The following is a 25664-nucleotide window of genomic DNA, read 5'->3' as shown; positions in this document are numbered from 1 at the left end:
AACATATAACAACAAAATTATAATTCCTGTATCAGACTTTTTGACAAAGAGAGCAGTGTCAGTATAACAAGAATTGAATCTAGTTTCAACCATTACTTCATTAAATCGATCGTACCAAGCCTTTGGGGCTTGTTTTAAACCATACAAGGCTTTTCTAAGCCAAAGAACTTTACCCTTTGGTATATCCATGCTAGGGGGGCCTCCATGTAGACCTATTTGTTTAAGTCCCCATTTAGAAATGCATTTTTAACGTCCATTTGATATATGTTTCATTTTTTAATTGATGCAATACTGATTAAACATCTCACAGTGACCATTCGTGCTACAAGAGCAAAGGTTTCTTCGTAATCAATACTATGTTCCTGGCTATAACCTTTTGCTACTAGCCAGGCCTTATATCTCTCAAGAGTCCCATCACTCCTGGTCTTAACCTTAAAGACCCATCTACATCCTATTGTCTTTTTTTCTTCTGGAAGACTTTAAAATTCTCAAGTTTTGGCTCTATTAAGGGCACTAAGTTCATTATCCATAGCATCTTTCCATTCTAATCTTTCTTTAGCTTCTTTGAAGTTTATGGGTTCTTCATACGAGTGGATGGCACTAAGGCAAACCCTATGTTTTGGGGAAAAAGATTCATAGGATATAAATCTGGAAGGGTTTCTCCTAGGTCTTTCAGTTCTTCGTAAGTTGCCATCTTGAGAGGGCTCACTAAAATCACTATTTCTTTCCATCGCACTTCTAAACGTATTTTTATCTCTATGTGAATATGTAATCGGTTCATTTACTACTTCTTCTACCGATTGAACAGACGGGGGAGCTTCATTATCAATGTTCTCATTATTTGTCTCATCATCACTAAAGAAATATTCATTCATATTTAGTAATTCAAATAAAAAAGGAATAATCAGCATTATCGGGGAGAGTTGTGTCCTCAAAGCCACTTTTATTTTTCAAAAAAGTGACATTTCTTGAGACGTATAGTTTATCATTTTGAAGATCATAACACCTAAAACCTTTTTGTGTTTCTGAATAACCAAGAAAAGCACAGGGAATGGCTTTAGGAGATAACTTATCATTTTTATCAGTGAAAACAAAACATTTGCAGCCAAAAATTCGTAATCTATTATAATCGGGTTCTTTTTTATATAAAACTTCAAAAGAAGATATTTGGCTTAAATTTTTAGATGAAAGTCGATTTATTAGATAGACAGAGGCCAGGGCAGCTTCGACCCAAAATCTTTTTGGAATCTTTTGAGAAATAAGTAGAGTCCTTGTAGTTTTAATAATATGTTTGTGTTTTCGTTCAGATAAGCTGTTTTGTTGAGTAGTTTTGGGACAAGACCTTTGATGAATGATCACATTACTCTATATAGCTTTTAAAATCATTTGAGAGAAATTCACCCCTGAATCTATTCTAAAGATTTGCAACTTCCTATTGAATTGGGTTTCTATCATTACATGAAAATTCTTAAAAGTGGAAAAGACTTCATGCTTATGCTTTAGAAAGTATATCCAACTGTATCTCGAATAGTCATCAATATAAATAACATAATATGAAAAACCTCTCTTAGATACTACAGGTGTAGGTCCCCATACATCCGAATGCACAATTTTAAAAGGCTTATTTAAAAACATAGATCTTGAACCAAAAGGTAAACTTCTCATTTTTTCCATAATACAATCATTACAATTGAAATTTTCTTTACATGATGTTTTAGCAAAATGAATATAAGAAAGCTTGTCAATATTTGGATGCCCAAGGCGTTTATGCCAAACATTTATATCTTTATGTTGGACAATGTTACAAAAAGAAGTTTTTGAAATTTGAAGAAACTCCATGAAATAGAGGTCACCCCTCCTAGAGCCTTCCCCAATCAACTTCTAAGACCGGCGATCTTGTATCCAACATTTATGTGATGAAAATTTTATATCACATCCATGATCCGAAAGTTAAGAGACGAAAAGCAAATTCAAATTTAATTTTGAAATAAATCTAACTTTAGGGACAAAAAATTCTTGTTTTTCAAAGTCTCAAATTCCTTTAATTTCAAGAGAAGCCCCATCCGCAGTAGAAACAAAGGATGGTGAGAGGTTTTTAGAATAATTGGTCAGTGTAAAAGCATTTGGAGTCATATGAAAGGATGCGCCCGAGTCTAATAGCCAAAGAATTTTACCTGGAGGAGAGAAGGAGGACGCAGCGGCTCCCGAGATTGATCCCTTGAGGAGTGGTTGAAGAGCTTCAATAATTTGATTTAGAGATAGATTGACATTGTTGGAGGTAGACGGTGTCTCCTCTTGGAAGGTCGTCGACATTGCCATCATCTTTTTCCATTTGGGACACGGGTTTTATGTGCCCTGGTTCTTTACAAAAATGACATGATTTTACTGTAGTCTCTTCTTCTATAATGTCCGTTATTTTCTCTTTCTCCTTGATTCTTGTTGAAGTGGGGAGGTTTATAAGATTTGACATTGCTCCCCGGTCTAAATACAACGTAAGCTCTCTCATCCTCGCTTTTAGAGGGGACGACCAATACATTTTGATTGGTTTTATTCATTCTCAATCTAGTTTCTTCTTCACTTAATTTGGTAAGAACATTTTCTAAAGGTGGAGAAGAAAAAGAAGATAAAAGAGAGGATCTAGACTGTTCGAACTCGGGTCTAAGCCCATTTAAGAAATTAAAAAAGTGATCCTCTTCAAGTTGTTTTTGCCTCAATTCGATTGCCTCTCCACTCCATTTAGGTTCAAGGAGAGCAAGTTCATCCCAAATAGCCGATAATTCGGTAAAATATTCTCTAACCGACATCTCTCCTTTATGAAGAGTTAAAGCATTTTTTTGAAGGTAATATTTATGGGACAAGTCTCTTGACGTATACATTCGTTCAAGATACTCCCATACTTGATATGCTTTCTTGAATTTCAATATATTGGCATTAATCTTTGTCTCCACCGAAGAAAAAAATCATGAAAGGATTTTGTAGTTTTTCATTTCCCATTCTTCATGCCTTTTATTGTATTCCTCAAAAGCTTTTTCTCTTTCTTCTCCGTCAAGAACCTTAATCTCCCCCTTCTCAAAGATAGTGATTTTAGGTTCGGGTTCAGGAATAGTTCCTTGAACATATCCCCAAAGACCCTTTTCTTTGATATGGGCTTCTATATTCCTGGCCCATATATGATAATTAGATCCATTCAATTTGAAGCCAAGAGAGAAGTGATAGTCCTTTTCGCCCATTAGAGAGAAGAAAAAAGAGAAGAAATGCGCACCACAAGGAGATATAAGGTCCTACTCGGTGTAGGATGCTTCTAAAATATTGAATGAAGAAACTAATCTTTATCTAGATCACCAAAACTTGATGGCATGCTTTTTTAGGCACCCAATAAAGAGAACAAAATACATGATCTTCTTTTCTCCCAACCTTGCTCTGATACCATATAAAAATATCTTCAAATATGTGCACTACAAGCATAAGCTCCACAAAGGGATACATGTAAAAAGACACACAAAGAACTTGAATAAAAAGTACACAAAGGTACAAAGAGAACACTTGGAATGCAAAAGATTGAATCTATTGAGCAAAGGTGAGCACAAAGGCTCCCAAAAGAATGAGTTACAGTAGTGGGGATAGACCCCTATTTATAATACAAGAGGAGACCAAAAGAAGGGGCTCAACGTCTCCCCCTCCTTTGACTTTTAGTAAAAAAAAAAAAGGAAAAAGGGAGAAAGAAAAGAAAAGAAAAGGGAAAAAGAAAAAAGAAAAGAGAAAAGAGAAAAGAAGAAAAGTTACATGCACATTCACAAGTGTGGATATGCGTAAGATAGAAAATGACAGAAATGCCCCTGGGGTTACATAAAGAAATATATATATATATATATATATATACATGTTATACACTGCCGGTCCCAAGCCCGGATAAAGGAGGAGGGTTGCAGTAAGCCAGTGACAGTCATCATAAAAACTTAGTCATACCCTATGAATATGAACCAATATGAGAATTTTGTTGGGGCGTTCCCTACTGAGCGACGCGCTGTACTCTATAGGCCCGGAGGCAGTGATAAATGGGCAAGGGTTGCTAGGTCGTCGCCCAGAAGCGACGCGTCACACCGACGCCCGGGTGTGGTGTCAAATAGGCAAGGGTTCCTTCACTTTGTTGGACGGGTGGGGGTAAAGAAGTTAGTCCAAGACCATAAAATTAGGTTAGCCACTTGGAACATAGGGTCTTTAACTGGTAAGTTAGTAGAGTTAGTAGATGTTATGTGTAGGAGAAAGATTTATATTTTATGTCTACAAGAGACCAAATGGGTATGTGAGAAAGCAAAAGTGATAGAACCTTGGGGATATAAGATTTGGTATACAAGAATAAATAGGAATAGGAATGGAGTAGGGATTGTTATGAGTCGTGAGTTTATAGATAATGTAGTTGAGGTCCGTAGGAAGGGTGATAGGATTTTACTTATTAAATTAGTATTAGGTACGGATATTATTAATATTATTAGTGTTTATGCACCTCAAGTAGGTTTAGATGATTCCATTAAGCGTCAATTTTGGGAAAGTAGTACAAGGAATATCTTATGGAGTAAAGCTTATCATCGACGGTGACCTTAATGGATATGTAGGCATTAATAGGGATGAATTTGAGAGTATCCATGGAGGCTATGGTATAGGAGAAAGAAACAAAAGTGGAGAAAGGATTTTAGATTTTGGTTTGTCCTATGATATGATCTTAGCAAACACTTGGTTTAGGAAGATGGAGTCTCACCTAGTAACATTTAAAAGTGAGGTTGATACGAGTCAGATAGATTTTTTCCTACTTAGAAACAGAGATAGGGGTTGTTGCATTGATTGTAAGGTTATATCGAGAGAAAGTGTAGCTACACAACATAGAGTCTTAATTTTAGATCTCAGAATTAGACAATGCCGCAAAAAGGATCGACAAACGATAGATCCTAGAATTAAGTGGTGGGCACTGAAAGGAGCTAAACAAGGAATGTTTGTAGAGCAGGTAGTTAAGGAAGCTGATTGGTGTGTCGAGGAGGATTCAGAATCAATGTGGAATAAGATAGCGGGTAGCATGAGAAAGGTGGATAAGTTGGTATTGGGTGAGTTTAAAGGCGGTGCACTGCTAGTTAAGGATACATCATGGTGGAACGAGGATGTCAAATTAGCTATTAAGGTTAAAAGAGAGTGTTATAGAAATTTAAGTAAGAGTCGTAATAATGAGAATTTGGAGAAGTATATGATAGCAAAGAAGGAAGCTAAAAAAGTAATTCGAAACACGAGGGATAAGGTATATAAGGAGGTTTATGACAAGTTGGATACCAAAGAGAGCGAGAAGGATATTTATAGGCTTGCAAAGATGAGAGATAGGAAATCGAGGGATCTGTGTATGGTTAGATGTATCAAAGATGAAACACAAAGGGTTTTAATCAAAGATGAGATTAAGGAGAGATGGAAAGATTATTTTGATAAGCTATTTAATGAAAGTCATGCTCAGGATCTGGGAGACTTCTCCATTCCTTTTCATGAGATGAATCGTAACTTCATGCTCAAGATTCAAAAGAAAGAAATTGCAGAGGCTTTGAAGAAAATGAAATCAAGAAGGACAATTGGCCCAGATGGTATACCTATCGAGGCTTGAAAATGCTCGGGAGAGAAAGATTTAGAATGGTTGACAAATCTTTTTAACAAGATTTGGCGGACAAATAAAATGCCTAATGAGTGGAGGAAGAGTACTTTGGTGCCTCTATATAAAAATAAGGGTGATATACAAAATTGCACAAACTATCGTGGTATAAAACTCATGAGTCATACTATGAAACTTTGGGAGAGGGTGATTGAGTCTAGGTTGAGGAAGGTTGTCATGATATCGGAGAATCAATTTGATTTTATGCCTGGAAGATCAACTATGGAAGCTATATATCTTCTTAGACAACTTATTGAGAGATATAGAGAGATGAACAAAAATTTGCATATGGTTTTTGTTGATTTGGAAAAGGCATACGATAGAGTACCTAGGGACGTTCTCTGGTGGACAATGATGAAGAAAGGTGTTTCTCTCAAGTACATTAGTATAATTAAAGATATGTATGAAGGAGTAGTAACCAATGTCCGCACTTGTGGAGGGGTGACATCCAATTTTCCTATAACGGTTGGGTTACATCAAGGATCTGCTTTAAGCCCTTTCCTATTTGCTATATTGATGGATGAGCTTACGAGATCAATTCAAGAAAATGTGCCGTGGTGTATGTTATTTGCTGATGATATTGTTTTGATTGATGAGTCTAGAGCTGGGGTTAATGCTAAGTTAGAAATATGGAGACAGGCATTGGAAGCAAGAGGTTTTAAGTTGAATAAAAGTAAGATAGAATATATGGAATGTCGGTTTAGTAAGCAACGAAGTAGTGATGAAAGTGTAGTGAAGCTTGGTGAGCAAGAAATACCAGTGGATGATTGTTTCAAATATTTGGGATCTATCATTCAAAAGTATGGAGAAATTGATAGAGATGTAAATCATAGGATAAAGGTTGGGTGGATGAAATGAAAAAGTGCAACAGGAGTGTTGTGCGATCGTAGAATGCCATTACGGTTGAAGGGAAAGTTTTATAGGACGACTATTAGGCCCGCTTTACTATATGGTACGGAATGTTGGGCTGCCAAGAGACATCATATTAAAAAAATGAGTGTAGCTGAGATGCGTATGCTTAGATGGATGTGTGAAAATACAATAAAAGATAAGATTCAGAACGAGGAGATACGTAAGAAGGTAGGCGTTGCACCCATTGAAAATAAGATGAGAGAGAATCGTTTACGATGGTTTGGACATATTCGACGAAGGCCTAATGATGCTTCAATTAGAAGGATGGAGAAATGGGAAAATATATTAGTTAAAAGAGGTCGGGGTAGGCCTAGGAAGACTTGGACGAAGATGATAGGAAAGAATATGAATGCTTTGAACCTCACCGAGGACATGACATTGGATAGAAATGATTGGAGGAGAAGGATTCATGTGAAAGACCCATAATGATTTTCTTTGTTGGTTCATATTGCCGACCTCAATTGTTTTGGGATGAAGGCGTAGTTGTTGTTGTTGTTTCTTGTGTTGTGCATACACTTAATTTAATCTTCAAGGATTTGGCACATGAGTTTCATAGGTTGGGAGAAACATATTTGCAGAGTAAAAAAATTGTGAAGTATATCACAAATCATTCAAAAGCTCTAGCAATCTTTAGAATTAATGAAAAATTATAGCTAATAAATATTGCAAAAACAAGGTTTGCTTCACATTATACTACTTTGAAGCACTTGCTTGATGTGAGGGAGAGCTTGAGGCTCAAAGTCATTTTAGATAAATGGAGCGAGTGGAAGCGATCATGCACTGATAAAACTATGAAAAAAAGGGTTGTTATAACAGAAACAATTGTTCTTGATGAAAAATATTGGGATTCTGTTCATTTAGCATTATTGATTACAAAACCCATATATAAGATGATTACATTTTGTGATGAAGAAGACCCTATAATTGGTGAAGTATATGAAGACATGAACAACATGTTGGGGAAAATCAAAGACAATTTAAAAGGACAACCAGATTTGTAAGAAAAAATTCATAAGATTGTCTCAAATAGATGGGATATAATGAATGTGCCTCTCTATAGTCTAGCCCACATGCTTACTCCAAAATATTACGAGTCAGAGTATCTCAAGATCCCAGCAGCAGGAGGGGTCAAACGAGTTTCTCCTCGTAAAATTTTTATTCTATCTATTTAATAAAAGATAAGATTCAAAACGAGGAGATACGTAAGAAGGTAGGCGTTGCATCCATTGAAAATAAGATGAGAGAGAATCGTTTACGGTGGTTTGGACATATTCGGCGAAGGCCTAATGATGCTCCAGTTAGAAGGATGGAGAAATGAAAAAATATATTAGTTAAAAGAGGTCGGGGTAAGCCTAAGAAGACTTGGATGGAGATGATAGGAAATGATATGAATGCTTTGAACCTCGCCGAGGACATGGCATTGGATAGAAATGATTGGAGAAGGATTCATGTGGAAGACCCAGAATGATTTTCTTTGTTTGGTTCATATCGCTGACCCCAATTGCTTTGGGATGAAGGCGTAGTTGTTGTTGTTGTTGTTGTGTGTAATGAATCAATGGTGCACGAATACAATGCCAACAAAGGGCTACACAAGTACACAACAAAACCGTGGTCTCTAATGGACCAAACACAATCTCATAAAAGACATAAGGAATATGAACTTTCACAATAACACAAAGGCACAAAAGCTTATATAAAAAAGGAATTTTATAAACCTCACACAATATGCTTTTTAGAGCATACTTTACAAGAGTATAGTGAGGCTCTATTTATAGAGCCTCACTTGAAATGAGGGAGGCAGTCCAACGACTAGTTGGACTGTCTCCCAACAGTCACATTTTGCATTAATTACAAAATACAAAAAATAAAAAGACAAAATTACATGTCAAATCCTAATGGACTGTACTAAATATAAATACTTAAAAAGACCAAAATACCCCTGATTGATATACATGTATCAGTCAAGTATATATATACAATATTTTAATAATACTCCCCCTCAAACTAACTATGAAATCACCGAAAGTTTGCTAAGAAGATACAAGAATCTGGGTATAAGAAAAACTTTGGTGAAGAAGTCCGCAATCTGAAACTCGGATTGAACATATGGCAAAGTAATCGTTCCCTTCAAATATTTTTTGTGAACATAGTGACAATTCATCTAATATGTTTTTTTCGCTCATGAAACATGTGATTGCTGACTATATATATGGCGTTTTTGTTATCGCAGCATAGTTTTGAAGGTTTTTACACATCAACACCCATATCTGAAAGTAATGCTCTAGTCCACACGACCTCTGTGGTTGTTGTAGCCATCGCCCTATACTCAACTTTCGTGAAAGATAAAGATACTTTTTGTTCTCTTTGCATCTCCAAGAGATGAGAGAATCACTTACAAACACACAAAAACCTGTAGTTGAGTGACGTTTATTGGGATCACCTCTCTAGTTAGAATCAATATAAGCAATAAGATTTAAAGATGATGAAAATGATAAAAATAACCCTTTAGATATATTTTTCTTGATGTATTGAACTATTCTTAATACTGCACTCATGTGAACCGATGTGGGTGCATGTTGAAATTGACTTGCAGTGTGTACAACATGTGCAATGTCTGGCCTGGTAACAAATAGATAGATTAATGATTCGATAAGTTGTCTATAAGGAGTTGGGTCATCTAATAACACTCCGTCTTCAACTCTCATTTTTTGCATTTATTACTTCAGGAGTATCGACATATTTTGTGTCAGTGATTCCCGAACGTGCAACAATACAACTGCAAACTTGATTTAAGACAAAATGTACCCTCTTGGCAAGTAGGCTACTTCAATTCCTAAAAAATGTCTAAAAAAACCAAGGTCAGTCATATCAAAAGATTTTTTAAGCAAAATTTTAATTTCTTCAATTTTCTTCTAATCATTCTCAATGATGATCATATCATCAATATATAAAAGGAGAATTATAAGTGAGGTACCTGTAGATCTTACAAAAAGGGCGGTGTCAGTGTAACAAGATCTAAATCCAAGATTCAATACAGTACCACTAAACCGATCATACCATGCTTTAGGGGCTTGTTTAAGTCCATATAAAGTTTTTTAAAGACGAAAAACAATACCATTTTCAATAGTCAAACCAGGGGCAGGATCCATTGATACTTCATTTAAATTTTCATTTAAGAATGCATTCTTAAGATCTAACTGATATATAGGCTATTTTCTAATAGATGCTACTGCAACTAGAGCCCTAACTGTGGTCATACGAGCTACTGGGGCAAATGTTTCTTCATAATCTATTCCAAATTTCTAAGAGTATCCTTTCGTAACTAACCTTGCTTTATATCTTTCTAGAGACCCGTCACTTTTTGTTTTGATTTTAAAAACCCATCTGCACTGTATTGTTTTCTTTCCTTTGGGGAGAGGTTGAATTGCCCAAGTATGAGCCTTATATTAGGCATCTAATTCTATTTTCATGGCTTCAACCCATTCTTTTATGTTTTCAGCTTTGTTGTAGTTAGAGGGTTCATGATATGAATGAATGGTTAGAAGACAAGTCCTATAGTTAGGAGAAAATGATTCATAAGAAACAAATCTATTTGGAGGCCTATGTATTCGTTCAGATCTTCTGACACTAGTTTTTTCAACATTTGTTGATTGATTATATCTTTCAAGCGCACATGGATGTTCTCCATTATCTCGTCTAGAGTATTGTAGGAGATTATGAGATGATTCTCTTCACTTGAGTCATTAATAGACTCAAAATTACCAATGTCATTATCAACAATTTCATTATTTGATTTAGGTAACAAATCAAATAAGAAAACATACTCAGATTTTTCAAAAGCAAATCCATTCATTTTCACGAAAAGTAACATTTCTAGAAATATAAAGCTTGTCATTTGTTTGATCATAACATCGATAGCCTTTTTTATTTTTGGCATATCCAAGAAAAACATATTTTATAGCTTTAGGAGAGAGTTTGTTATATTTTTCAAGAAGCACAAAACATTTACATCCAAACACCCTTAACCTTTTCAAGTCAGGAGCATTTTAAAAAGTTTTTCAATAGGAGATTTGTTTTCCAATGTTTGAGAAGGCATTCTATTTATTGGATATACTGCGGTGCGGTTTGAACGATTTCGGCCCAATTTTTTTTTAGAATTTCTTTTGAAATAAGTAAGGTCCTAGTAGTTTCAATAATGTAATGATGTTTTCTTTTGGAAATGCCATTTTGTTGAGGGGTCATCGGACAAGATTTTTGGTGTACAATTCCATGTGTTTTTAGATACAATTGAAATTCATTTGAAAGAAACTCTTCCCCTTAGTCGGAGCAGAAGACTTTAATATTTGTTTCAAATTGATTTTTAACAAGATTATGAAAGTTTTTAAAGCACGAAAAACTTGAGATTTGAGTTTGATGAATTATATCTAAGTATGTCTGTTAAAATCATCTATGAATGTTACATAATATGAATAACCACCTTTTGATATAACGGGAGCGAGACCCCATACATCCGAATACACTAATTCAAAAATTTCATTAGACAAGGAGGTTCTAGATCCAAAAGGTGTCATTTGCATTTTTTTTCAAGTATACAATCTTCTCATACAAAATTTTTATCTTTACAAAATTTTTTCAAAAATGAAAAATGAGATAATTTGAATATACTTGAATGCCTTAATACTTTATGCTAAAGATCTAAATTAATGTGTTTGACATGATTAAAAAAAGAGTTTTTAGGTAAACACAAGGAATTCATATAGTAAAGATCTCCTTTTCTATAGCCTTGCTTAATCAGCTTCCCTGACTGGAAATCCTACACCCAACAAGCCTTAGATGAGAAAAATACTTTATATCCACAATTAAAAATTTGAGATACTGAAAAAGATTTAAATCTAATTTTAGAATAACCCTCACTTTTGGGACAGAAATTTTTTGAGATATTGTTGAGGTTTCCTATACTTTTAACTTTTAAATAAGTATCATCGGCGGTTGATACACATGAAAAATATGAATTAATGCAATCGGATAATAGAGACTCATTATGAGTTATGTGAAAAGGCACCCGAATACAAAATCCAAGAAGACTTACCTGAAGGAGGAGATGGTGACACCATATGTAGGAGTGACCTTAAGAATTTATGAGACAGCTTCTGCTATTTGGGCAATGGTCAAGTCATTGAAGTTGCCTCCTTTCTTTGATTCTTGAGGTTCTTCACTTAAAGCGGCCACTTTCTTAAATTTGGGATAATCCGGTCTTATATGCCCCGGTTCCTTACAATGATGGCAAATGATTTTGTTTTCGTATCCTCCTCCATTATGTCGTTCTCTATTGAATTTCTTCTCAAAGTGAGATGGTTTATACGTTTTTATAAAATCTTTGGGTCTTGCCATGGCAAGGACCTCATCATTAGACTTGTGCAATCGAAGTATTGTTTCCTCTTGAAAAATTTGAGCAAGAGCTTCACTTATAGAAGGAGACGAGGTCCTATGAAGCATAGAAGACCTAACTTGCTCAAATTTCGGCCGGAGGCCATAAAGAAAAGAAAAAAGATTTTTTCTTTCTATTTGAGATCTTCTCATTTCAATAGCCGAACCTTCCCATTTTGGTTATAACATGTCTAGTTCATCCCAAATAAGAGATAAAATACCGTAAAAATCTTTTACGCTTTTATCCCCTTGTTTTGCATTACATACTTTATCTTGAAGATAATATAGCTTAACCATAACTTTTTGGATGAAGGTACTCTTTAGAAAAATCCATGAATCACATAATTTTTTAAACTTGATAATGTTGGTGGTGATTTTGAACTCTATGGTATTCATAAACCATGAGAGAATTTGAGCATTGCTCATTTCCCAATCCTCCAACTTGTTTTGATATTCTTGCAAAGCTTTCTCTCGGACAAAGCTTTGACTTGATCTCCTTCTCTCCTTGTCAATTTTAGTTGTGGTTGATTAGTGGTACCACTAACAAAACCCCATAACTTCTTACCTTTGATGTGGTACTCCATTGTCGTCGCTTACATCAAGTAGTTGTTTTCATTGAGCTTGTAGGAGATGACGGAGGCAGAGTATCTTTCTCCCATAATGTATTTCAAGAATTTTGAGTAGAGGAGTTGGAGGAGGACCAAGAGTTGAGGGGCACCACCACAAGTAGAATAATCCCGAAATAACTTTTCACTTATTCAAGAGCCAAGCTCTTATACCATGTAATAAATCAATGGTGCATGAATACAATGCCAACAAAGGGCTACACAAGTGCACAACAAAACCGTGGTCTCTAATGGACCAAACACAATCTCATAAAAAAGATAAGGAATATGAACTTTCACAATAACACAAAGGCACAAAAGCCTATATAAAAAATGATTTTTATAAACCTCACACAATATGCTTCTTAGAGCATACTTTACAAGAGTATAGTGAGGTTCTATTTATAGAGCCTCACTTGAAGTGAGGGAGGCCGTCCAATTCTAGTAGTCATATTTATGACCATTAGGGGTTGTTGGACGGCCTCCCAACAGTCACATTTTGCATTAATTACAAAAAACAAAAAATAAAAAGACAAAATTACATGTCAGTCCCTAATGAACTGAACTAAGTACAGATACTTAAAAAGACCAAAATACCCCTGACTGATATACATATCAGTCAGGTATATATACAGTATTTTAACAAAGGGTTGATCTTGGTTAATGCCTTTTCGCTTTTAAAGGAAAAGGTTTATTAGTGGAATATGTTATGCGTGTCTTGAATTATTGGCCCGCTTTGTTTCATGATCCTATCCTATTGGAGAAAACTTTGAAGGGGAAATTTCATTGAGGTTTGTGGTGGTAGCAGAGAACTTGTAATCTTTGCACATGACCGAATTAGGGCTTTCTTTTCTTTTCTTTGAGAGAGGCTAAGGTGTGTTTCAAGTATATTAGGGTTAGGGGTTTTCTTGAGAGTTTTCTTTCCATGGTTGTACACTTCTACTGTTGATAGTGGATTCCATGCTCCTCCTTTGCCCATGGATGTATGCCGAAGGCTAAACCATGTACATTTGGTGTTTCCCCCTTCTCTCTTCTCCCTTTTTCTCTTCTCAATATCTCTGTGTTCTGCCTCATTTTTTCGGTTCTTCGCAACAGAGTTTACAATTAAACATAGGTTATTGGTTTATTTTTTTTATTATCCTTAGTTTAACTGTTTATTCTATGGTTATGTTTAGAATTTCTAATTCTTTGCTTTGTTGTCTTTTATAGTTTTAAATTACATTTTTTTCAAATTCTTTTGAGCCTTAATGTCATTTCAGTTCAGCTATTTTTTGTGACTGGACTGATATTCTTCTCCAATCCAAATGGTCTTGCTTGATTCATGATGTGAGCTTTAAAACTTATTTTTTTAGCTCAAAAGATCCCAACTATTGCGTTGAGGGTCCTTGGACAGTTTAGACAACATGATTCATGAGACTATTCTTCAGATGTCAGTGAACTTTGTAAGTTAGCATCATAATGATACATGTGTTGTCCTACTAATACTGTGCACACTTCTTTGCCCAAGGGGACATAATGAAAACATAATGGAAGTGGCCGGTGTACTTGACTGACTAGATGACCATGCTAATATGAATAAAGATTGGAAAAGAGCTACAGAAAAGGTTTATTGGGATGTATTTTTGGCATGTTAGAAAACCTTCTAAGCAGATGTGGGCATGGGATGTTAGCTTATAGTTTAGGGTGAGAAGGGTCAAAAAAGCATACAAGACATGTACTGTTGAATAATAAGCCTTCTGTTGTCCGTTCATGTATGGAGAACTTGTGTTCTTGGAGTTGGGGGCTTCTGATGATTGAATAAGCGAAGATCTTCCCTTGTCTGCATTTTTGTAGAGGTGCAAAAGCATGTCTCATGGGTTTGTCTGCAGCTGGATAACTGTTAGAATTTCATCTGCACCTGCATTAAGAGAGAAAACAGAGAAAGAGAGAGAGAGAGAGAGAGAGAGACGAGAAGAGAAAACCAAAAGGGGCCTCTACGGCTGTCACGATTTCTGTATCTCAGAAATCGTGACCTAATGCATTGTATAAAGCACTTAAGTGTACATGGGTCGGGTCGGGTCTAATATAATATCCGAACCCAACCCAAAAAAAAGAAATACATTTAAGTTTTTCAATGAACTCGGGTCTGGTATAGGATCCCGACCCGAACCCGAAACAATATACACTTTTTCACCCCCCCTCAAGTTGAGCATGGTTGTGAATCATGCACAACTTGCCTTTGAGCGTCCAAAAACGATCCTTTGTTAATCCTTTCATAAATAGGTCCGCAACTTGTTGTTCAGTATTGACGAACTCAGGCTCAATCTCTTTTTCTTCAACTTTTTGTCTCACAAAGTATTGGTCAATCTCAATGTGTTTAGCACGACTGTGATGTACTGGATTGAATGACATGTTAATAACACTTTGGTTGTCACATAGCAAGGTAGTGTGGGAGATCTTTTCTCCTACTTCAGTCAGTAGATGTCTGATCCATGTGACTTCGGCAATGGCAGCAGCCATAGATCTGTATTCAGCCTCAGTACTTGATCTAGCGATAGCTTTTTGTTTTCTACTGCTCCAAGAGACTAAATTTCTTCCAATGAAGACACAATATCCTGATGTAGATCTTCGTTCATCAGGATCCCCAGCCCAGTCTGCATCACAATATACAGTGAGTCCATGCTCATCTTTTCCATATGACTGTGGTGAGTATGTCAATCCATCCCCAATAGTTCCTTTCAGATATCTAAAGATCCTCTTGACAGCTTCCATATGTCCAGTACGTGGCGCATGCATAAATTGAGATACTTGATTAACTGAATAAACAATATCTGGTCTAGTGAAGGTCAGATACTGTAACATTTCTATTATGCTTCGATACCTGGTGGGATCATCACACAAATCTCCATCATGAGCACTAAGTTTTTGATGCAGCACACTCGGAGTTCCCAGAGGTTTGCAGTCTTTCATACCTGCCTTGCGGAGAACATCTACGGTGTACTTGTGCTGTGTGAGTGTCAAGCCATGAGTTTGATTATCAACTTCTACACCAAGAAAATAGCGTAGAGTTCCAAGATCTTTTATTTTGAACCTCTGGCCTAGTAAGTTTTTCACTTCTTGGATGTGAACCACAGAGTTTCCTGTGATAACAATATCATCAACATAAATTAATAACAGAGTGGTCACAGTCTGACTTCTAAAAAAGAACAATGAGTGGTCCAGCATGGAACGCGAAAATCCATGTTTCTGAATCTCTAGTGAGAAGCTATCAAACCAAGAGCGAGATGCTTGTTTCAAACCATAGATAGCTCTCTTTAACCTGCACACATGGGGTTTACAATTTTGTTCTTGATATCCAGGGGGTTGCTCCATATACACTTCCTCCTTCAAGTCCCCATGCAAGAAGGCATTCTTTACATCAAGCTGACTCAACTTCCAGCCATGTTCAACAGCCAGAGAGATAATAATCCGAATTGTTCCCATTCTTACAACCGGACTAAAAGTCTCATCATAGTCTTGCCCTGCTTCTTGAGTGAATCCTTTTGCTACGAGCCTTGCCTTGTATCGCTCAATAGTTCCATCTGGCTTGTACTTTATCTTGTAGACCCATTTACATCCAACAACATTTTTGTCAGGCGGTCTGGGAACGACTTCCTAAGTTCCACATTCATGCAAAGCTTGCATTTCATCATTCATAGCTTCTACCCACTTAATAGAAGTGGCTGTCTGGTAGTACATAGTGGGTTCATCTTCTTTATTGAGAGCAGTTAAAAACAGCTGAAGATCCAAGGAGAAGTTGTTATAGCTGACCCACCTGTCAATGGGATGTCGTATGCGACTTGATTTTCTGATCTCAGGAGTGTGAGAAGGGGTCAGATTGTTGACTGAAGCATGATCTGAATGGCTTGATGTCATCGGTCTCTGTCTGGAATAGACAATGCCTTTATATCTACCAGGTATTTTTTCTAAATTCTGTGACCCCGACGTCTCAGTGTTTTCAGACATCTCTTATTCTTGCTGCACACAATCTGGTGAACATGCTTCGCTGGCGCTAGCAAAAAGTTCTGAACTCAACCAAGGATAGTAAACTTCAGTTGGTATATTGGTTGCATCAGCTTTGTCATCGAAATTTTGCTCATCAAAGACAACATTTCTTGAGATTCTGATGCGTTTGTTGGTGGGATCATAACACCTATATCCTTTGTAGTCATCTGCGTATCCCACAAACCTACACTTTTGGGCCTTGTCTTGAAACTTGTTTCTCAGGGACCGATCAACATGCACATAGCAAACACATCCAAAAACACGCAGATCATGATAACTAGGATGAGTTCCAAAGAGATAGTGATAAGGAGACTTGTTTTCCAGAATGACCATTGGCAATCTATTTATCACATGCACGGCAGAATGAAAGGCTTCTGTCCATAGGTTGGTGGGAAGATTGCTGTCATGAAGCATACTCTTGGCACTTTCAACGATATGTCTATGTTTTCGTTCAACAATCCCATTTTGTTGAGGAGTGTGAGGGCAGGACACCCTTCTTCCTATTCCGTTATCTCGAAGAAAAGAAATAAAATCATGGGATGAAAATTCCCCACCTCCATCACATTGGAAAAACTGAATGGACTCAGAAAATTGGTTTTTGACCAAGGAAAAGAAGTTTTGAAACAAAGAGAAGACTTCTGACTTATTTTTTATGAAATATATCCAAGTGTATCGAGAATAGCTATTAACAAAGATTAGATAATATCTGCTTCCAGACCAAGAGACAATTGGGGCGGGTCCCCACACATCAGAACAAATGATCTCAAAAGGTTTTGAAGCTCTCTTATTAATTGAATTGAAAGGCAATACATGACTCTTGCACAAAAGGCAACTGGAACATTTATGACTACTCTCATCCCCTTTAAGACTTTCTTTTGGAATGAGATTATTAGAAACAAGTTTCTCAATAAAATGACTCCCACAATGTCCTAACCTACTATGCCATAAGGATGGCTTATTGCATTCAGAGATACTAAAAACACTAGCAGAAGAGGAGGAACATGACTCTGATGAAGACTTCGAAACCAGGTGGGAAGGGCGAACATCACGACATGGAGCTTCTTCAAAGACATACATGTTGCCTCGTCTCTTTCCTTCAGCGAATGTTTCCCTCGTGCATAGGTCCTTGACCTGCACAGAGAAGGGAGTGAATTCAACTGAAGCATTATTATCATCAATAAGTTTAGAGACGGAGACAATATTTTTCTTAATGTCAGGAGCATGAAGAATGTCAGAAAGAGTAAGAGTGGAATGTGACATGGGGATAACAGTCTTTCCAACATGGGAAACAGGATGGTGGGATCCATCTCCAGTGACAATCTTACTTTTTCCAAAATAAGGAATAGGATTAGAAATTTTACCTGCATCGCCTGTCACATGAGTCGCTGCCCCGGAATCGACAAACCAAGTGCCTTCATCATTCTGCTTCAATTTTAACTCTGACAAGGCAGATATCAACAAATCTTTAATCTCTCCACTGTCTCTGGTATTTGTGAACCTTCTCTTGATTTCTATTTGTGGACTCTTTCCTTTATTCTCTGGATTATGCCAACAGTTCGCCTTGATATGTCCCTTTTTGTTACAAAGGAAGCAAGTAGGGATGGATCTTGTTCCTTGCGCATGAGTAAACGTGTTTGGAGTGGGAAGCAAACCACGCCCTCCGTGTCCACTTCGCCCTTGTCCTCCTCGTCCTCGTCCTCTACCATAGGTCACTCCTGTAGCAAAAACTTCTTGAGAATTTGAATGATTATGAGTTTCTTCAGAGAATCCCTTCAGAGTCATTTCATATTGGAGCAATTTGGCTCGTAGCTCATCAAAGGTAGGAAGAACAGGGAGACACAATAGTGAAGTGACTATCATGTTGTAGTCAGATCCCAATCCACTCAGGGTTTGTTGCACCATGTCACTGTCACTAACGACACACCCTATAACTGCAAGTTGATCTGTAATGGTCTTCATCTTGTTCAAATATTCCATGATGGTCATGGAATCTTTCCTTAACAACTGAAATTCTCTTTTTAAAAAAACTACTCTTGTTTGAGAAACCTGTGAATACGTCTGAACCAGTCGTTCCCAGAGTTGTAGAGCTGTACAATTGTCAGGAATGGCAAGTAGGATCTCTTGAGACAGGGTGGATGTGATGTATGCAACAACTGACTGGTCTTTTCTTTCCCAATTGAGGAATTCAACATTTTTGACATACACGATTGAACTCACCCCTTTGTCATCTTTTTCTTCTCTCGGGCTAAATTCTGGTGGAATTGAAGTGGTTCCATCCAGGTGACCTAAGAGGCCTTGACTCCTTATGAAAGGAATAATCTGCCTCTTCCAGATCAAGAAATTTGCGGTATTCAACTTCTCAGAAACAAGTTGGTTGAGAAAACTTGAGGAAAGATTTGATTGAGGATGGTAGGGATCCATAGAGAATAAGAATCAACAGACAAAAAATCAACCTTCTCCCAACACCTTTTTTTTTTGCTGTCAGAGAATCGTAGTCTGTTGAAATCAGAAAATGAAGAAACTTTGGTCCTTTCTGTGCACCAAAAGAGGCTTGCGCGAAAAAAAAAAAAATCACACGTTAAGAAACCCCTTCTTTGACTGTTTCAGCAAAGGGAAATCAAGAATGATAAGGTGCAGCAGAGCACAGGGAATCAAAGGGAAGCACTATAACATCCGAATATGCAGAGATATTTTGGAAAAGACAATGAAAAGAGAATCAAACAATTAATAGGAAAAATTTAATATCTTACGTGAATCAGTTCACGAATTCACGTGAAGAGACGTTAACCCACGATCTGGGAGAAGACCGATGCTTCACGTGAACCAGTTCACGTGAAATGTAGTCAATCTACGATCTGGATTCACGTGGATAGAGGGCCCGTGAATCACAGATTCACAAAAATGTAACTCACGTGAGGTGTGAGTACACAGGAAGATTCAGAAAGGGGGAAAGAAAAGAGACGAAGGGGAAAGAAGAACAGAAAGAGAATGAGAAGGGAAAAACCTCAAATTTTTGATCGTGGTCACGAGCCAGAGTTCCTTTTTGCCTCTAGAAGGATCTACGCTCTGATACCATGTTAGAATTTCATCTGCACCTGCATTAAGAGAGAAAACAGAGAAAGAGAGGGAGAGAGAGAGAGAGACGAGAAGAGAAAACCAAAAGGGGCCTCTACGGCTGTCACGATTTCTGTATCTCAGAAATCGTGACCTAATGCATTGTATAAAGCACTTAAGTGTACATGGGTCGGGTCGGGTCTAATATAATATCCGAACCCAACCCAAAAAAAAGAAATACATTTAAGTTTTACAATGAACTCGGGTCTGGTATAGGATCCAGACCCGAACCCGAAACAATATACACTTTTTCAATAACCAACATTCAAAATTATCCTTGCATTTGATGTTTAATGTTCTAATGGTCCTTACCCTATTAACTGCCTCTTTCTTATTTATTATTGCCTTCATTGCTGCTCCTCAAGTAGATATCAATGTCATAAACGAACCTTTTCCTTTGAGAATATCATGAACCTGCTTTTGGTTCTCTACTTAATGCAAATGCATCAAGTACTTTTTTGGTGGAAGGCAGGAATAGATAAAAGGCATAGCCAGCCAAAAGATCTTTGAAGACCATGCTAATATGAATAAAGATTGGAAAAGAGCTACAGAAAAGGTTTATTGGGATGTATTTTTGGCATGTTAGAAAACCTTCTAAGCAGATGTGGGCATGGGATGTTAGCTTATAGCTTAGGGTGAGAAGGGTCAAAAAGCATACAAGACATGTACTGTTGAATAATAAGCCTTCTGTTGTCCGTTCATGTATGGAGAACTTGTGTTTTTGGAGTTGGGGGCTTCTGATGATTGAATAAGCGAAGATCTTCCCTTGTCTGCATTTTTGTAGAGGTGCAAAAGCATGTCTCATGGGTTTGTCTGCAGCTGGATAACCAACATTCAAAATTATCCTTGCATTTGATGTTTAATGTTCTAATGGTCCTTACCCTATTAACTGCCTCTTTATTTATTATTGCCTTCATTGCTGCTCCTCAAGTAGATATCAATGTCATAAACGAACCTTTTCCTTTGAGAATATCATGAACCTGCTTTTGGTTCTCCACTTAATGCAAATGCATCAAGTACTTTTTTGGTGGAAGGCAGGAATAGATAAAAGGCATAGCCAGCCAAAAGATCTTTGAAGTTAGAAAAAATAAAAATCGGTGCCATAGACCCAAAAAATCAACTTTTGAATATGGAATGTGTTGGACAACAAATTCTGGTGGAAGTGTGTGTTGATAAAGCATGATAACCCTTTATATCTTGTCCAGTAATGGAATCATTGAATATCTCATACCTATTAGAACATTGTTGTTAGAGTGCATGATGTTTGTTGATTGAAAAACATGTTACTGGTTATGTAGCTTTATCAGGAGTATTTCTAAGAGTATATCATGCATCTCTTAGGCCTGTGTTTCTACGGGGATTTGGGTTATAGCCTGCTAACTAAATGGACAAACATTTAGCATAATGAAGACGGCACTCCAGTTATGTTAGTTGTAGCAAGATAATCTTTTGTCCTACTTTGTATCAATATTGGTTTGATCCAGCACTCCAGTGAACCATTTGAAATGCGCCTTTGGTTTGAACTTCTGCTATCAATGTTGTATGTATATCAATTCCCATGTATACATGCATCCTTTTTTAAGCTGATTTTGCTTTACCATTGTATTGGTATTCATTGACCCGACAGATAATATGATAGAAACTTTGACACACATTCTCATGTGACAGGAGTTGCCAAAAAAAACTCTTAACTGTGTTCATTATCTGGTCAGTTTTGGTTTTGTTTTTGTTTTTCCTATGAGTATGTTTATGGATCTATCACAGTTTCACTTTGATTTTATGATAATTAATTCCTTAAAGATGCCCTTCTTTTTTTTTAAACGAAAGAAAAAGAAAAGGCCAACAGAGTACTTCATGAATTAGTTAGGAAAGCTTATTTGATTTGTCAGGGTGCACACTTGATAGCATGCACGTTGTTTCTATCTCTTGTTGAATATCATATCATAATTGCGCGTGCACATTTAGATTGGTTCATTATCTTATTGAGTTTGTCATGTACTTTTGCAGCCTGAAGTAGATTTTGATGATAAAAGTAGCTGGGAGTATTTATTTAAGGAATATTGGTTAGATGTCAAGCGGAAACTATCTTTCACTCCTGAAGAGATTACTCATGCCAGTCATCCATGGAAGGGATCAGGCGCTCCTGCCCATACTATGGCTTCATCTGATGAGTTATATAATGCTAACAGTGATCTGATTTCCAGTTCTGATAACTCTCCAGGGCACCTAGAAATGGGCAAATCAGCACCTAAGAGGCGATCAAAAAGGCAGAGGACCAATGCTGTTGAGGGGGTGACTCCAAGCATATCACAGGATATACCGAGGGAAGGGGTTACTGAACCAAATGACACCAAAGAATGGGCTTCAAAGGAGCTGTTGGATTTTGTTGAACACATGAAGGGTGGTAAATCTATCTTATCTGTGTTTGATGTTCAGTCTCTCTTAATGGATTATGTAACTAAATACAAACTTCGTGACCCTCGTAAGAAGAGCCAGATAATTTGTGATGCAAGGCTCCAAAATCTTTTTGGGAAGGCTCGTGTTGGGCATTTTGAAATGTTAAAACTTATTGAGTCTCACATTCTTATAAAGGAGACCTCTTCTCAAGTGCCAGTGAATGAAATCCAAGGAAGAAATGTAGATGATGAGACTGCGCAAGTGGAGATTGAGGGAAGTGCAATGGCTAAGACAGGGTCAGATAAGAAACGTAGAACTAAGAAAAAGACTGACGAGAGTATTCCACAGTCTAATCTAAGCGATTATGCAGCAGTGAATGTGCACAACATAAACTTAATTTACTTGAGACGGAACTTGGTGGAGGATTTGCTAGATGATCTGGAGAAATTCCAGGACAAAATTGTTGGTTCATTTGTGAGAATCAGGATTTTTGGTTCGGGTAATAAGCAAGACATGTACAGGCTTGTACAAGTTGTAGGTAATCTTTCTTTCATTGTCAATGGATGTTTTGAACTTTGTCATTTGTTGATTATCCATTTTACAATTGTTTTATGTACCTAAAGAGAACATGGCATAATTGCTGATGCTGTTACTACAGGTACTAACAGGGCACCCAGAGCATATAAAACTGTCAAGAAATCAACTGATGTTATGCTGGAGATATTAAATTTGAATAAAACAGAAAGTGTAACTATTGATTCTATTTCAAATCAAGAGTTCTCTGAGGTAAGGGAAGGTTTTTGTCTTAAGATATTTTTATACTCAGCTGCATTTGTGGGCTTCAATAACTAATCATTTATCTAATGCTTGATGTCTTGAGCATTTTGTGCAAGTGACTGGATGGTTTATCTCTTGTTGTCTTTATCTGTTTAACTTCTTGCGTTTCTTATACGTAAGATTCTCTCTCTCTCTCTCTCTCTCGTGTGCGTTGAGAACCGTTTCTGATGAGATTTTTGTATCATTACAAGTTTTTTGTCCTTTATTTTTTTTATATGTAATGATGGGAAACCTCGGTTCAGGTGGTGGGGCTGGGGAGAAATTGCTGCCCTGCTGTATGGCCACCCTGAAGCAGTTAAAACCATAGTCACCGATATCGCCAATATTATGAAAATATCACAATATTTATCGTTATTTCAAGGCCAGTCAATATTTTCTCGAGATTTTTCTGATATTTTCAAAATATCGCAATATTTTTCTGGGATATTTTCAAGATTAAAGAAAACATCCTTTTTACTTATTTTAAGTATCTTTTTTTGTTTCTTTTATATTTTGAAAACTTTTCTAATCGTTTCTTTATATTTTTGCAACAAAAAATGCTATAAAACCTATTACTTATCTTTTTTATTATTATTTATATTTTTTCAAATTTTAAAACTTATGATATTTTCCCAAAATTTTTCCGAAAAAAACTTATGGGAAAAACCTTGCCGAGAACAATATTGGTGACTATGGTTAACCCCCCCCCCCCCCCCCCCCTTGTGCACGAAGGAGCCTGATGTTTCGGCCTCAAGGCAAAGGGCGCACACCTGGGGTATCAGGCTCTTGATGTCCTTCAACTTGAACGCCTTAAGCCAACTCAACCATCCAGGTTACAGTTTTTATCCTTGTTAAAGGGAAAAAGATTTTGTTTTTATTCTTTTATTCTTTTCTTTTTATCTAGTACATTAATGATTTTGCATGCACTTATTTTTCACCTTTCTTTAATATCTTTTTGTTTTTTGGGTTTGCTTTCAGTTGGGTTTGTGATCACTCTCATTAAATTGCATTGAGAGTAAAGGAATTTTTTTTACTAATCTGTTTCCCCTAGTGGTATTTAGTGCTTGTTTTGCCAAAACTAGCCATCATCAGTTCTAAATTCACCAATTGTTTTCAAAAAACTTTTGAAGCCACCAAGTGCTTGAAGAAGCGTGTACATTAGGTTAGTGTCTTGTGAATTGTGGTCTTATCACAATTATCAGGTTCTCCTATTTAGGTTGTGATCTGAGACCCACTGCCCAACTTTTCAAGTGTACTGAAGTTATACACACACACACACACGCATGAAATGCTGAATTTATTTTGACATATTGGAAAGGCAAGAAAAGTACTTTATTTTGTTTGTTACTCATTTGTAGATCAGCACAGAAGTCACTGTTCAGTGATGAATAAATAAATAAATAAGTATATATATATATATATATATATAATATAAGGAATATATTGGCTACAATCAATTCTAGGTACAATCGACCTAAGATCTCAGGTTGGAAGTTGTTTTTAGTGAGTCTAACATAAATGTGTTTCCATGGTTGATTTGCTGTGAATCTAACCTTGGATTGTATTTTTTCAATGAAAAAGAAAAGCATGCTCCAATGTTGGAATCTGGCGATCTGAATGCTGATCCCCATAAACAGGGCATATAGATCACATCTATAGGATTAGATTTGTGAAAAAAACAAAAAATAAAAAAAGGTTTGCTTGATTGTTTGTACATACAAATGACTGCAGTGACAATGACCACAACTTGTTGATTTAGGGTTGAGTCTGGTAGTTTTGTGATGTATACTGGACTTGATTCTGGTAGCACACTTTTTAATTTTATATGTATATTTTTATATTGAACAGTGTCACTGGGAAACAATCTTCTGAAAGAAAATGGTTTCAAAAGCAACTGCATGTTTGTGATGTGCTTCTCAGTGAACCGTTCTTCTGATCATGAATGGAACTTTTACCATAGTTTTGGCAGTTATAGACTCTTCTATTGACAATTGGGTGTGCATGCAGGAAGAATGCAAGCGGCTACGTCAAAGCATCAAATGCGGATTCATTAGTCGATTAACTGTGGTAAGGTTATATTTGGCTATGATTTCCATCCTTATTAAAATTTCTTCCAATTTATTTGTTTTTTTATTTGTTTTTGTTTGTAGGGTGAGATTCAAGAGAAAGCAAAGGCACTTCAGCATGTCAAAGTTAACGACGTGAGAATTTTAGCTTGCTCAGTTTCTACCAGTTTCTTTCTCTTAATTAAAAATTTGGGACCAAACTGTCATATTTCTTTTACGTGTTCATCATGCAGTGGTTTGAAACAGAGCTATTGAAGCTGAGTCATCTTCGTGATCGAGCTAGCGAGAAAGGTCGTCGAAAAGAATATCCTTTACTAGGTTTTTTATGTTTGCAGCTGTATTCGTAGTTAAACTTGTTTTTAGCAAGAGCATTTGAGAGCTTCTTCATATGTGCATATGTAAATCCTTAAGTTTGGGGCATGTCCATAATGACTACTTGGGTTTTTGTGTTTGCTGCTTTAGTTATTGGCCTTGTAAACATAGGGTAGTTAAACATCTTTGTAGCAAGAGCATTTAGCAGCTTTCTTAGTCATGTGCATATATAACTCTTTAGGTTAGCCTTTTAAAGCACTTTTGAGGTGTTGATGGACCCCTTTTTGGCTCCACAGAAGCTCTGCAGGATTA

General features: G+C 36.6%; 1 protein-coding gene across 1 annotated transcript in view; it reads left to right on the top strand.

The window, feature by feature from the left end:
- LOC149818074 (uncharacterized) overlaps nt 1-25664 on the top strand; it is a 59012-nt gene that overhangs the window by 5293 nt on the left and 28055 nt on the right. The window contains exons 4-8 of the mRNA XM_089986421.1: nt 21769-22696; nt 22817-22944; nt 24982-25041; nt 25125-25175; nt 25274-25344. Coding sequence (XP_089842547.1) covers nt 21769-22696; nt 22817-22944; nt 24982-25041; nt 25125-25175; nt 25274-25344 — 1238 coding nt within the window. The remainder of the gene's footprint in view (nt 1-21768; nt 22697-22816; nt 22945-24981; nt 25042-25124; nt 25176-25273; nt 25345-25664) is intronic.

This window comes from Nuphar pumila, chromosome 13, assembly GCF_984573655.1.
Source record: "Nuphar pumila chromosome 13, dmNupPumi1.hap1.1, whole genome shotgun sequence".
In the NCBI taxonomy this organism is placed as follows: Eukaryota; Viridiplantae; Streptophyta; class Magnoliopsida; order Nymphaeales; family Nymphaeaceae; genus Nuphar; species Nuphar pumila.
Note: the sequence above shows the minus strand (reverse complement) of the source record. Positions and strands in the feature narration are given on the sequence as shown.